We start from the raw sequence: 15987 nt of genomic DNA, 5'->3' as shown, positions 1-15987 counted from the left end.
ATGTGCGTTGGTGAGGCAGCACTGATAGGCAGCACTGATGGGCATTGATGAGGCGGCACAGATAGGTAACACTGATGAGGCGGCACTGGTGAGCATTGATGAGGAGGCACTGATGATGCACTGATATGCAGGAAATGATGGGCACTGATAAGTGGCACTGACTGATAGCACCAGCTGGAGGCACTGACCGGCGGCCCTGCTGGGCATCATTGATGGGTGGCACTGATGGGCAGCACTAATGAGGTGTCACAGATAGGTGGCACTGATATGCGGCACTGATTGGTGGCACTGATAGGCGACACTGATAATGGGTACTGATAGCACTGATAGGTGGCACTGACGGGCGGCACTGCTGGGCACTGACTGGCACAACCGCTGGGCACTGACTGGTGGCACTGACTGGCAGCACTGCTGGGCACTGACTGGTGGCACTGGTGGGTGGCACTACTGGGCACAGGTAGGTGGCACTTCTGGGCAGAGGTGGGTGCACTGCTGGGCACAGGTGGGCGCACTGCTGGGCACAGGTGGGCGGAACTTGTGTGTGGCACTGCTGGGCACCGATCATCAGGGCACTGATGATCAGTGACCCTGATGATCGGTGCTGTTCCCTGCTCTGACAACTGCCGGTTTTCGGCAGTACTTTCCTCATGATCTGACAGCGTGAGGAAAGTGCAGCCGAGAACCGGCATTTGCATTTCCCGGTGCTCAGCGTGTCATTGGACACGGCTGATCACGTAGTAAAAGGTGCTGTGATTGGCCTTTTACCACGTCACGTGATCAGCTGTGTCCGTAGGACACAGCGATCACGGAGATTGCCCGGTGCGCGCCCCCGGGGGTGCGCAGGAGAGTGCATTCTTCCTCTTCTTCCTGGCGTGCCCACTGAGATGGCTCTGCGTGCCAGCTCTGGCACGCCATCACTGGTCTAGGGACTGCTTAAGGAATGATTCAAGCAATAGCAGGACTTGCTCTTCTTGTTGCCAGGCTTTGGCTATCTTATATGTCACCATTATACTTAAAGTGGAATAGCATCTGAGCCCCACAAACCAAAAATGCTATTTAATTCATTGATAATATTCTAAGCAAACTCCCCCATCCATCCATGTCACCATGCTTTTTTTTTTTGCTGAGAAATAATTTTGAAAAACACACCCTGGCATTTCTTTCAGCAGCCATCTTACGTAAGGACAGATTATTACTCTCCAGTGCTCCAGGAATTGCCAAAGGGAAGCCAAGGGGACCAGGACAGAGGTGGCCACTGTTGTGGCCATCTCCATTATGCAAAAGATTTTTATACATGCCTTGTCTGTGCCTATGTTTTTGTCTTTTATATCTTTGAATAAATCTTGGCTAATACACTAGGTGTGTGCGCCACACCCCTTTTGATAACGAAACGTGTCAAGGAGGAGCCGTACACCCTGACGTCATGCCGCCGGAGCCTCGTGAAGTTCCGGCGGCCATCTTACAACTTGGATGGTCAGTGTGCATCATACAGCTGATGTCCTTTGCTGTATTGCTTTTATAATTTTATGTATTTACCCACGTGGATGGCTATATATTGGCTTATTTAATAAATACTGAAAATATTACACTATGGGCAACCTCTTTCTTGGCTCCACATCAAGCTAATTATTTTCAGAGCCTAGTGTGGAGGACGGCTGCACAGCAGCTCAGGATCCAGAGGAGGGAGATTCCTTTCCAGGCTACATCATCCGTTCCACCTTAAAGGGGACCTCTGGCTGATCATACCATATACATAAATGCATATTTTAAATACGCATCTGGTGAGTGCGTATTTTTACTATATCCCTGGCACATCACCGAATAATTTATTGGCACATTGAATGTATTTATGACCACTTGAACACAGATCCTCACTCATTATCACTGATTTATGGACAATAATATCTTCACTTTCACAAGGACTATTTATTCATTCATTTATTGATTTTAGGAGCACTTATGATAATCCTATGATTGCATTTATTTAATTTTCTTATTGTGAGTTTGCACACCATGATTTACCATTTTTAAGCACGTGATTGATTTCAAGTATATTTCTATGATCATTGTTTTTATGAGCGCTGCACTACCTGATTTTACATGTGATTTAGAGGGTTTGTGGTTGCCTTCTTAGTGCATTAGCGGCAGGTTTTAAGCGCTCGCTGATTCTTTTTAGTTTATATATATATATATATATATATATATGTGTGCGCCACCTGTCTGCTCTTTTTCCAAGGGCAAATGATTCATGTATCGTTTAATTCTTGGAATCCTGCCATTAGCTCAGGCATAGGCTGAGCTGAGAACCCTCCCTCCCCTTCCTGAAGACTGCTGGGATGTATGATGTCATTTGCCTAGGCATGGAAACCAGGAAGTAACTGAAGAAATGTAAAAAAAAAAAAAAAAAAAAGGTTTAACGTAAGTAAATATACACTTTCCTATCTAATGCTAGCAGCATAAGGATCACAAATAGTCCATGTTGATTGAGAGAGTAAATTTCCACTTTAAGAAGTTAGAGTACTGAGAGGCAGAGATGGGTCCAGTGCATTGTTGTGGAGGTTTACTCCTTTCCAAAATAGAATCAGGACTTTCTTTTCATTTCATACTCTATAATAGCTGTATATTGTTGCAGACTTGGCATTCGGAAAGAGAAACAGATCAAGTGCTGCAGATAAAATGTGCTGCACAGAGACACTCTTGTCTTTCTCTCTTAACTTTTAAATGGCTAGAGCATTCATCAGTAAAAAAAAAAAAAAAAAAGTCTAATGAGTAAACAATTACACAGAGATACTATTATTAGCCCCCGATTGCGTTTCTGCCATTAAAGTCCATTCCTTTTGCTCTTCTGAAATGTAACTGTCTGGGAAAAGATTTGAGATGGGGATTTTCTGACAATTTTTCTCAGACGCTGAAGTAGGGAGGGTAGTAAAGCTCCACATGACAGAAAGTAGAGCTATAAAGAGGCATATCACAAGGTCGAGATCATCTGTGTTGCTGGTTAACTGGAATCACGAGTCACATTGAAAGCTTCAGCCTCAGACCGTCCTCTGCCTAAGGCGTGTCCTGATACGGCGTTCGCAGCGTACCTCACGTGTACTCCTAGCCTGTGCACCTTGCGTCCAGACCTGCACTCTAGTGCGTGACTTTAGATATCAGTTATGAGCTCTGCATTTATTTTCTGCTATGAGATAATCCACCTTTTGCCAGTGTACACATGTGTAGGCTGAGCTTCAATTTGTGCGACAGAAAAATAAAATCGGTTAGAGTTTCTGTTTTTTAACATTAACTTATTAACTGACAATGTAATTCTAACACTTCCCCCAGGCTACAGTGGCGTAACAAGGCCTCTTTGTGCCCAAAGTGATCATTGCAAAGTGCCACTTCTTATTCAGGTGTCCTTGTGCAGTCAAAGGATAATGAGGAAGGTGAGTGAAAAAGGTCAGTACTAAAAACAAAGCTGCAAATAGCTTAAAGGCCAAGTTTACCTTAGGCAAAAAAAAAAAAAAAAAATGTATGGCAAGAAAATGTGCATTTATTATTCTTTACATTGCAGCCTGTGATCAGTGGATTGTGGGTGCGAGCAGTGCCTGGATCCTGCAGATTCAGCTGTCTACCCGTTCCTCTTGTACGGACAGGCAGTTACTGGAGAATCAATGAACTACGAGAGCGCTCAGCAGCACCCTCACGGTTCATTGAGAACTATGAGCCGTCTGACACAATGGCAGGTAGTACTTATAGTCTATTCATTCACAAAAAACTGTGAATGAATGACGCATACGTGTCCGCAGAGCCATGCGGTTTTTGAATTGACAGCGGGTGCGGGGAGAAGAACCCCCGTCTGTCATAATGGGGGAGCGCTGGTGCCAGGAGATGGGTGTGATGCATGTTACACCCTAAATATATTGGGCAGCACAGTTGCTAAATGGTTAGCACTTCCGCCTGGCAGCACTATGGTTGCTGGTTTGAATCCCAACAACGGCACCACCTGCCCAGAGATTGCATGTTCTCCTTGTGACTGCGTGGGTTTCCTCCCACAGTCCAAAGACATGCTGGTAGGTTAATTGGCTCCTGTCTAAATTGGCCCTAGTATGTGTGAATGTAAGTTATGGACTTTAGATTGTACACTCCTTGAGGGTTAGGGACTGATGTGAATGTACAATATATATGTAAAGCTGTGTGTAAATTGATGGCGCTATAGAAGTACCTGAAACAAATGTAACATTTTATAAAACCAAGAAAATCAGAGCGCTCCTGGTGAAAACCAGAATGATTATGCAATGATGTACACAGCCAGCAGTCAATATGTCTGATTCAAATGTTTAATAGACCGATAAAACAATAATCACCATATTCCCAAATATCCATGTGGTAGTATGGCACAAATGAAAGGACTGGCACAAGTCACATGCTGAAAGGAATGATGGGAGCGGCTTACTTGAATGTGCCATTCCATTCAACACGCCCATCATTCCTTATCGCATGTGACTTGTGCCAGTCCTTTCATTTGTGCCATACTACCACATGGATATTTTGGAATATGGTGATTATTGTTTTATCGGTCTATTAAACATTTGAATCAGACGTATTGACTGCTGGCTGTGTACGTCATTGCATAATCATTCTGGCTTTCACCACGAGCGCTCTGATTTTCTTGATTTTATCAATATCACATCACACTCTTAATGGTCATGGAGCAGCTGTGGGACTAGCCTTGTTTTTACTCTACGTTGGTTGTGGGATGTAGCGCCTAGTGGTTTGTCTATTTTGCTTCTGCGTGTAACATTTAGCATGCTTGTAAAGGTGAATTATCCTTTAAGTATTTTAATGGCCATTTTTCTTTCTATTTCATATTACACATCAGAATGAGCATTCAATTCTCTGTAGGCTACAGTTATGCTCACAGTTATGCAACAAAAAAAGGAACACAAAGTAAAACCATAAACATATAAAAAGGAGTTTTAAAATAACTCAGAATTTAAAAAAATCCCTGTTCAAGAAAACAAATATCACTGCTGCCGCCAGCTTCTGGTATTTTTGCTCTCTTGCAGAGTAAAGCCACCTAGAATATGTTCCCATCTGACTCACTTTAGGGTGTGTTGGATGCCTGTATTACTGCCGCGTTGCGGTTTCACCCACAGTCCTAGGGCTAGATTTACATCTATGTGTGTCGGCAATGCGCACAGAATCACATGCTTTGGCGTCACACTCTGCCATTTAGCAGATGTGCAATGGTGTTATTGATTAATTGTAAATGGCACCTCCTGCAAACGCATGTGCCAAGCAGTATGGTGCCGCAGCATGCAGTAAAAGTCACTTTAAGACATTTTCATTGATGGTATTGGTGCTATCAGGACAATGTTGTTAAATCAACTCCAGGCAGGCAGCTGAATATACTAATGAGGTACATATATGGGAAACATTTGGAGTACCAGAAGATGAGTATTTTTTTGTATTTATCTCTAAGATTTAGGCCCCTTTAACACGGACGCTCTGCCTGTTTTTCAAGTGGACCTGATCGGAACCTCTATTCGCCACTAAAAAATTGACGTGTCAGTTTATACCCGACGAATTCAATCCGCCGAAAGAGATGGATGGGGATTCATTCCGCCTTTCCGTCTGTCAAATTGGATAGGATGGCAGTTGGATGGAAAAGGACAGGCAGTCCGTTTCCATCTGACCGCCCATAGAGGACAGCAGGCTCTGTCTGCTGCAGAGTGGGCTTGGACCCGTCTTCCACTTGCTCAGCGGGTATCGGCGGAGAGATCCCCCACTGAGCAAGCAGATCTGCTAACGTGTGTGAAAGGGGGCTTACACAGTCCTACTGCACAGCCATCCTGGAGATCCAATTTTTTTTCTGCTGTTAAGCAACTGAACTAGGTCTTGGCCTTGCCCCCAGCCTGTGATGGGACATTGAGGGCGAAGCAACAGACTGATGAGCTCATCTCTCTTTCACATTGCATGCTCCTCCTATCAGCATGTTCCTTGTTAGCACATGAACACTGGAGCAAAAGTGTCTGTCTTTGTGCTGCTTCATCCTTTCCTATTCTGAGCTCTGCTTTATAGGGTAAGAGTTTGATGCAAAGTCATATTTATTGCTTTTAAAAGTACCTGATGTACACACACCTGCATGAAGTCGTGTTTTTATCTGCCTATTTAAAAGGTGGTGTTGAACAGAAAAAGCATGGAAAAATCTAGGGGTCATAGAGAGCTATAAAAGCAAAGAGGGTGGTGGAAGAAACTCTTCAATTTTTATCCGATGGTTCCTCCCAAGAGCAGCCAGTCTGTACGGTTTGTAGACATACTTACACAGGACGTTTTTCCCCATCAAGCTAAAAATGCTGTCCTTAATTACCAAAAACATCTATTATCAGCGTTTGAAATAATGCCGTGGGCTTTTTTGTTTCAGTAGATGTGTCAGTACTCTTCTGTCCCACCTCTAAAGCACCATGATACCTCCATTACCGTTTTCTTACTAACTATCTAATTTTTTGTTGTTTTTTTTTTGAACAAGTAACCAAATTATTATGCAGACACTAATACCGAACTATATTGTAAAGCATTGAGAAGTATACACAGTGCTTTATAATACAATATATGGATGTGAGAATGCCAAAAAAAGAGATACTACAGGGAAAAAAAAGAAGCTTGTTCACAAGCTATTTAAAATGGCTCTTTCACAGTTCAGCAGTGCACGGTAATAAACACAGCAAAAATATATCAAAGTGGAGACGGTGGTAATGCAATACTATCAGTGGCCACTGTATAGGTACAGACATGGCCAAAAATATTGGCACCCCTGCATTTCTGTCAGATAATGCACCACTTCGTCCAGAAAATTGGTGCATTTACAAATGTTTAGGCATTCTCATGTTATTTCTTTTGTTTGTATTATTATGACACAAAAGTGGAGAAAGAAAAAGCCAAATCTGACACATTACATGCAAAACGCCCAAAAATGGACTGGACAAAATTATTGACACCCTCAATTTACTATTTGGTAGCACACCCCTTGGAAAAATTAACTGAAATCAGTTGCTTCCTGTAACCATCAATGAGTTTCTTACACCTCTCAACTGTAATTTTGGACCATTATTCTTTTGCCAACTGCTCCAGGTTTCTCAGATTGTAAAAGTTCCTGTTCCCAACTGCTGTTTTGAGATCTCTCCACAGGTGCTCTATGGGATTGAGATCTGGACTCATTGCTGGCCAGTTCAGTACTCAACACTGCTTTGTCTGAAACAGTTTCTGGGTGTTTTGGGTCATTGTCCTGCTGTAAGACCCATAACCTCTGACTGAGATCTAACTTTCTGACACTGGGCCCTACATTGCACCCCAGAATTCTTTGGTAGTCTTCAGGTTTCATAATGCCATATACCCGATCAAGACATCCAGTGCCTGAAGCAGCAAAGCAACCCCAAAACATCCGAGAACCTCCACCATGTTTGACTGTAGGGACGGTATTCTTTTCTTTAAAGGCCTCATTTCTTTTCTAAAAACAGTGGGCTTTACCCAAAAACTAATTTTGTTTTTAGTCTGTCCACAGCACATTCTCCCAAAATGATTTTGGCTTCCTCATGTAAGTTTTGGCAAACTCCAATCTGGCTTTTTTATGTTTCTGTGTCAGCAGTGGGGTCCTCCTGGGTCTCATACCATATAATCCTTTTGCAGTCAGTGACATGGTGCAAGCTAACACAGTTGTACCCTGTGCCTGAAGGTCAGCTTGAATTTGTCTGGAATTTGATTGAGATATTTGAGGTTCTTTAGCCACCTTTGTTCCAATCTTTGATCAAGTTTTTCTCTTTCGTCCACGTCCAGGGAGATTAGCTATAGTGCCATGGGCTGTAAACTCCTTTCAATGTTGCACACAGTGGACACAGTTACATTAAGATCTGTTAATTGATACAGGTGAGTCTAATTACAAATTACAGGAGCAGCAAAAACTTGGAATGCAAATATTTCTTATAATTTTGAGAATGTGCCAATAATTTTGTCCAGTCCATTTTTTTGGGTTTTATGTGGAATGTTTCAGATTTGGCTCTTTGTTTCTCCACTTTTTTGTGGAATACCAATACAAACAAAATAAATAAAACATGATTATGCCTAAACATTTGTAATTGCAACAATGTTCAGGATGAAGTGGTGCATTATCTGACACAAATGCAGGGGTAGCAATATGTTTGGCCAGGACTGTATAATATACTTGAAGCTATATCCTGGCCACTGGATATATTGTTAAAGTATGCTTTTACTTTTAGAGTGGTTGTAAAGGCTCAAGGGTTTTTACCTTCCCCTAATACTCATAAGTCCCCTCTTGATCCAGCGATGTGCACTGGTTCTCAGCTGTCCCGAGACTCCCTCGTCACATTGGCTGAGACAGCAGCGGGAGCCATTCGTTCCTGCTGCTGTCCATCACAGCCAGTGAACTAATGAGAAGAGGGGGCGGGGCCAAGCCTCAGCTCTGTGTATGAAAGGACACATGGCGCAGCGGGTGCCCCCATAGCAAGCTTCTTGCTGTGGGGGCACTTGACAGGAGGGAGGGGCCAGGAGAGCCTGCGGTTGATCCCCAGAAGAGGAGGATCCGGGCTCCTCTGTGCAAAACCACTGCAGACAACAGGTAAGTATGGACATGTTTGTTATGTTTAGAATTAAAAAGTTAAGCCTTTAGTATCGCTTTAACTTATGGAGATCCATCCATCTGAATAGAGAGTGTATTTGCCAAAGGAGTAATACATTCCAACCTTTGTGACACAATTTTTGAATATAATAAAGGACGACAATTCTGAATAGGTGGAATGCGACACGCGTAGAACACCTCATAAAAAAGTGGGTTTGGTCAGCTAAAATTGGACCCACCTGTATGGGTATAGTTTAAAACTATATCTGCAGCATCTTTGATAAGAATTTCACCTGACACTGGAAGATTTATCAAAATTTGGACAAAATCACAGCCAAGAGGGTTATTGTTAATAAATATAATTTGTATGTACTTGTTTAGCTAGCTACATCCTTTAGTCTATACAGTCTATTTAAAGTACAGCTACCCAGCAGCTCTTGCAGAGATGCATAAAATATTTAGAAAACATAATTTGATACTGACCATTCTGCTAAGTATTACAACACTAGATTTGATGGGTTGAAGTTTTTTGTAGGTGGCACAAGTTAGGACCAGCTTAATAGAAATCTTTAACATAGCGTATACACTGCAGGGTTCAGAAGTATCATGCACAGCATAGCAAATACAGTGCACAACACAGTGAATGCAGTGCAGGGGTCAAGATCATAAAGTACAACATATACAGTGCAAGGGACAGGAGAATAACCTACAATAAAGTTAATGCAGTAGTCAGGAGTATAACGTAGAGCAACAAATACAATGCAAAGGGGTCAGGAGTATAATGAACAACTTGGCATATGCAGGTCAAGGGTCAGGAACATAATGTACAAATCAAATGTAGGAGTAAAATGTACAACAGAACATATAGAGGGCAGGGGTCAGGAGTTTAATGTTTACCCCTGCTCAAGGTAGAGAGACTCCCAATCTCAGAGCACAACTCCTCCTGTAGGTGCTAGCCCAGCTCAAGTGATGCATAGATGAGAACAAAGAATGTCCGATCAGCTGCACTCCAGACAATCCACTATAATGAACCAAGATAAAACCAATACAGACAGTGGAAATACAATGCCAGGTAAACGCGTTACACACTGAAGGCAGTGCTTATTCATGAATAAAGTAATGGGTAATGAATAAGCGCTGTCTTTAGCGTGAAATGCATTTACCTGCCAGTCCCCCACTGTATTTCCACTGTCTGTATTGGTTTTATCTTGGTTCAATAAAGTGGATTGTTTGGAGTGCAGCAGATCGGATGTCCTTTGGTCAGTAGTTTAATGTATAACATAGTGAATGTGAATATGTATAACATAATGAATGCAGTGTAGTATGACCCAGCTTCCTAGGTACTATCCCACCGCTCTTCCATCCCCTTCCATCCCCTTCCATCCCTTCCCATCTGCTCTACTGAATTTCCTTGGAGTGGCTAAGGATTTTCATATGAATGAACTGCCCAGATCTTCCTTAAAATCTACTATCAGGTCATTGATATATAAATCCATCAACCACTCATGTGGCCACTCATGTATTTTGTGGGCAAAGCCTCTGTACATGGGAGTACATTGAAAAAGTGGGACCGTCCCACAAATCTGGGAGCTAATACAGACGCCACATCTGAGGACTGGAAAGCTGCAATATATAAAATTTTTTGGGGGGGTTAAAATAGGCTGTAATTGTCCAAAAATTCAAATTCGCATTCTTCAGCTGTTGTTTTTTTTCTTTTCTCTAAGGTTGGGTGCGTCATGTCTTGAAATGTACACCAGCATTAATTGTGGAGGTAGAGTTCCATTGCAGTTTTGGGCTGGTCTTGAAGAGTTTCATTATATTCAGTATATATACAATATATTAATTGCAAGTGCTGAAGAAAGAAAATGTTATTTATAGACAGATACCCTTTCTGCCCACTCAAGTGACCATTTGTAGACAGTGTCAAACACTTTGAGCCCTGGTTCACACCGGTGTGACTTATCAAGTGATTTGATAAGTCCAAGTCACACCCTATTGTCCGCAATTAAACCATTTAAATCTGTGCACCGTCTTAGTCGCACCGATTTTGAAAATGGTTCCTGCACTCAGGACAAGTAGCACAGATGTCAGGCAAGCTGCATATGAAATTGCACTTGATCTGGGGCTTTGAAATCATGCTACTTCAAGTGAAGTAGCATAATTTCAGTGTCGCATTTGGTGTGAACCGCGACTGAGTTTTTTTTTTGAAAGCTAGTTCAGATGAATCAAGGCAATCTACCTTACATTGTTTATATTCATGGGCTTGGTTAAAGTTGTCAGTGATTGGATGATCTATTTAACTTCTTTTGTAGTCAAAAGTTGGTTTAAAGTGGTGTACATTGCTGAAATACTGCTATGAGTTCGGTCCATATAACTCTCCTAGTAACAATGTATTGCTGTTCTATGTATCAGTCCTTTTTTTTTCTGCTCTGAAAAAACCTAAAAGTAGATCTTGGCACTTTTTCCTACTTTCTCACTCAGCGTGAATTGTTCAAACTACGGAACCTTACTGTGGCAATAGTCCTCTCCTAAGCCATTAGTAGCCTTTCTTTATTTATTACTGTGCCGGAGTGAATGATTAAGCTTGGCCAAGCATAGCTTGAATCTTGTTTGATCTCTGTGTTTCAGTGAAGCTGGTAATGCTGTTAATTCTGCACTGATGTGCCAAACACTGTTCCTTAATGACATGAAAGTGAAGCGGACCTAGAATGGTAATGATGTCCTCTGACCCAGGAAATATGAATCAATTCAAATGAATCACTCCACAAATATCAGCCGATATGTGATGATTTAAGCCATTCTAAAAAACGTTTGCCTATTCCTCTGACCGTTATTATGATCCTTTCCTGTATACTGGTAGACAGTACCAGTGAGCTGGGGTCTATTAGACACCTTCCATAAATTTCACCACTGGGGCTTTGTAACTTTTTAATTGAAAATGATCTTGTGGGATATTTTATTGCAGGGTGATTTTTTTTTTTTTTTTTTTTAATTTACTGGTAGGGGCGAACTAACCATTTGGGCATTGGGGCATTGCCCGGGGTCAGTGGGGGGCACGGTGAGAGGCTCACTGGGCACAGTTCACTAAGCGGTATCTTACCGCATCCGAGTATGCAGTATGATACCGCATAGCATTTTGTTAAAAAAGTTTGAATTCACCAAAAAACGCTGCTAAAATACCGCATGAGTTATTTTATCAAGTCATGCGGTATTTTAGTAGCGAAAACCATGCGTTAATACAGTCAGGTCCATAAATATTGGGACATCGACACAATTCTAACATGTTTGGCTCTATACACCACCACAATGGATTTGAAATGAAACAAACAAGATGTGCTTTAATTGCAGACTGTCAGCTTTAATTTGAGGGTATTTACATCCACATCAGGTGAATGGTGTAGGAATTACAACAGTTTGCATATGCGCCTCCCACTTGTTAAGGGACCAAAAGTAATGGGACAATTGGCTTCTCAGCTGTTCCATGGCCAGGTGTGTGTTATTCCCTCATTATCCCAATTACAATGAGCAGATAAAAGGTCCAGAGTTCATTTCTAGTGTGCTATTTGCATTTGGAATCTGTTGCTGTCAACTCTCAAGATGAGATCCAAAGAGCTGTCACTATCAGTGAAGCAAGCCATCATTAAGCTGAAAAAACAAAACAAACCCATCAGAGAGATAGCAAAAACATTAGGCGTGGCCAAAACAACTGTTTGGAACATTCTTAAAAAGAAGGAACGCACCGGTGAGCTCAGCAACACCAAAAGACCCTGAAGACCACGGAATACAACTGTGGTGGATGACCGAAGAATTCTTTCCCTGGTGAAGAAAACACCCTTCACAACAGTTGGCCAGATCAAGAACACTCTCCAGGAGGTAGGTGTATGTGTGTCAAAGTCAACAATCAAGAGAAGACTTCACCAGAGTGAATACAGAGGGTTCACCACAAGATGTGAACCATTGGTGAGCCTCAAAAACAGGAAGGCCAGATTAGAGTTTGCCTAACGACATCTAAAAAAGCCTTCACAGTTCTGGAACAACATCCTATGGACAGATGAGACCAAGATCAACTTGTACCAGAGTGATGGGAAGAGAAGAGTATGGAGAAGGAAAGGAACTGCTCATGATCCTAAGCATACCATCTCATCAGTGAAGCATGGTGGTGGTAGTGTCATGGCGTGGGCATGTACGGCTGCCAATGGAACTGGTTCTCTTGTATTTATTGATGATGTGACTGCTGACAAAAGCAGCAGGATGAATTCTGAAGTGTTTTGGGCAATATTATCTGCTCATATTCAGCCAAATGCTTCAGAACTCATTGGACGCCGCTTCACAGTGCAGATGGACAATGACCCAAAGCATACTGCAAAAGCAACCAAAGAGTTTTTTAAGGGAAAGAAGTGGAATGTTATGCAATGGCCAAGTCAATCACCTGACCTGAATCCGATTTGAGCATGCATTTCACTTGCTGAAGACAAAACTGAAGGGAAAATGCCCCAAGAACAAGCAGGAACTGAAGACAGTTGCAGTAGAGGCCTGGCAGAGCATCACCAGGGATGAAACCCAGCGTCTGGTGATGTCTATGCGTTCCAGACTTCAGGCTGTAGTTGACTGCAAAGGATTTGCAACCAAATATTAAAAAGTGAAAGTTTGATTTATGATTATTATTCTGTCCCATTACTTTTGGTTCCTTAACAAGTAGGAGGCACATATGCAAACTGTTGTAATTCCTACACCGTTCACCTGATTTGGATGTAAATACCCTCAAATTAAAGCTGACAGTCTGCAGTTAAAGCACATCTTGTTCGTTTCATTTCAAATCCATTGTGGTGGTGTATAGAGCCAAAAATGTTAGAATTGTGTTGATGTCCCAATATTTATGGACCTGACTGTATTTCAGCTGTCAGCGGGGTTCCCCTCTGACAGCTGAATGTAAAATAATTGCCGACAGTTAAAAAAATAATTGAAAAAACGGCATGGGGTCCCCCCTCCATCCATACCAAGCCCTTCGGGTCTTGTATGGATTTTGAGGGGAACCGCCACACCAACATTTTTTACATTTTTTAAAAAATGGCGTGGGGGTCCCCCCCAAAATCCATACCAGACCCTTATCTGAGTATACAGCCCGGCAGGTCTGGCGGGGGGGGGGGACGGACAAGCGAGCACCCCCACCCCCCTTCCTGTACCATACCAGGCCACTTGCCCTCACCGGGGGGGGGTGCTTTTGGGCAGTGGAGGCTCCCCCCCAAAAGCACCTCGTCTCCCAGCCCCCCCCCCCCATGTGAATGAGTATGGGGTACATAGTACTGCTACCCATTCAGGAAAAAAAAGTGTATAAAAATAAAGAATGCCCCTCGAAGTAGTTCCAACATCAATCACGATGCCCGCCACTACCCGGAAAAAAAAAAAAAAAAAAAAGGTTCCACTCCCGACGCTGGCTCCCGGCCGTCTGACTGCTTTGCTGGCTTGACAATTCTTAAATATGTAAGGGGCGGGGCCACAAAGGGACATCACATGTGACTCCGCCCCTTGTGGCATCATCAACCTGGGCATGCTGGGTCAATTATGTCACAAGGAGTTGGGGTCAATGTCACAAGGTGGGGCTGCACGTGATGTTACTGGGTGGCCCCACCCCTTACGTATTTAAGAACTGTCAAGCCAGCGAAGCAATCAGATGACCGGGAGCCAGCGTTGGGGCGGAGCTTTTTTTTTTTTTTTTTTTTTCTTCTTTTTTCGGGTAGTGGCGGGCGTCGTGATTGACGTTGGACCTGCTTCAGGGGACATTCTTTTATTTTTATACTTTTAATAAAGGACTTGTCACAGACTGTCTTCTGTCTCTTTTCACACTACACTTTTTTTTTTTTTGTGAATGGGTAGCGGTACCATGTACCCCATACTCATTCACATGGGGGGGGCGGGATCTGGGGCCCCCTTGCAAAAGGGGGCTTCCAGATTCCGATAAGCCCCCTGCTCGCAGACCCCCACAACCACAGGTCAGGGTTGTGGGGAAGAGGCCCTTGTCCCCATCAACATGGGGACAAGGTGCTTTGGGGGGAACCCCTCCAAAGCACCCCCCATGTTGAGGGCATGATGCCTGGTATGGTTCAGGAAGGGGGGGGGCGTTCGTTCGTCCTTCAACCCCCCCCCCCCCTTTCATGACCTGTGCTGCAATATGTAGGTGGGGTGGGTGTGGCTTTGGCTTTAGTGTAGGCAGAGACACGGGGCCCCATTATCTCTTATTGCCCAGGAGCCCCATGAGTTGTCAGTCCGCCCCTGTTTACTGGTCATCTTTCTTATTCTTTCTGTTGCCGATTTTGTGACGTGTGTATAAAAAAACATTAGGCGGAAATTTATTTGATTAGACTCTTCAAAGAAAACCTGTACTGAGAAAGTTCACCGTTATCCTCTCCTTCTGAAAATACTACTTCTCGGGTTGTCTGTTTGTTCCACTGGCTTCGGTACTATGAGTCACTGATAATGAAAAATTACGCAGAGCTAAAATTCTATCTTTCTTGATATGCCTGTATATTGCAGGTTGATTAGGCTACATTAACACTTGCCCTCTTACTTTTAGCTTTTCTAAGTGCAGAAGAAGTTGTTCAGTAGGAGCAAATCAATAGGACATTTGAAACACATTTCTGTGATCAGAAGCTCTGCACAAAATTCATGAAAACAATGAAAGGTGTCATCCATTTCCAGTGGCACCTAAATGCGGTTCAGCCGTGATCTTCACGCTATAAAACGCACTGCAAACGCGGCAAACCGCTTGTCGCCCAAAAGAAGCTCCTGCTCCCTTTTTCTTTGGGGGCATCTGACAGGGGACACAAGAAGAGAAGGATTGTGGCTGCTCTGTACAAAACCACTGCATAGAGCAGGTAGGTATACTATGTTTGTTATTTTTTTTAAAAAAATATGGCTTTACAATCACTTTAAAACTGCGCCAAACTTTAATAAGGGTTAGTGCTTTTTGCACAGTTTTTTCAGCTAGCTTCTTATTGAAGAAATAAGAGTATGGGCAGGTTTGATGTACAGGTATGTGTTTGGCCTTGTTCATTTCAAATGTAATTTTTTTTATTTATTTGCAGCTTTTATAGTTAAATAGAATGACAAGTCTCTATTTCCATAGAAACTCTCAGAACGTGAGAAATATGAGAAGTTTACACTTTTTTCTTCTTTTCTTCTCAACAGCTATGTTCCTCTCATCTGCCAACGCCTTCAGAAGCGCCTAATCATTACCAAGCAGTATGCCGGGCCCTTTATGCAGAGACGATGGAGCTGCACATGTTTCTGACAAAAATCAAAAGTGCAAAAGAGGTGAGCCTTGCTGTCATTAAATTACTCATTGCCTAAATGTATGTGAGTGTTTTGCTGCCATC

The 15987-nt window shown here is 42.8% G+C and overlaps 1 protein-coding gene across 6 annotated transcripts in view; it reads left to right on the top strand.

Annotated features, from left to right (window-relative positions):
• Positions 1–15987, top strand: part of SPIRE1 (spire type actin nucleation factor 1) — a 272091-nt gene that overhangs the window by 152138 nt on the left and 103966 nt on the right. For all 6 annotated transcript variants that reach the window (XM_089671043.1, XM_089671041.1, XM_089671038.1 and 3 more), the window contains exon 4: positions 15800–15925. In XM_089671043.1, the coding sequence (XP_089527169.1) occupies positions 15800–15925 (126 nt within the window). The remainder of the gene's footprint in view (positions 1–15799; positions 15926–15987) is intronic.

The sequence above is a fragment of the Staurois parvus genome, unplaced genomic scaffold (assembly GCF_062004578.1).
Source record: "Staurois parvus isolate SC_StPar_1 unplaced genomic scaffold, SC_StPar_1.0 ptg000097l, whole genome shotgun sequence".
Taxonomy (NCBI): domain Eukaryota; kingdom Metazoa; phylum Chordata; class Amphibia; order Anura; family Ranidae; genus Staurois; species Staurois parvus.
The sequence above is the reverse complement of the archived record's forward strand: the minus strand, read 5'-3'. Positions and strand labels throughout refer to the sequence as shown.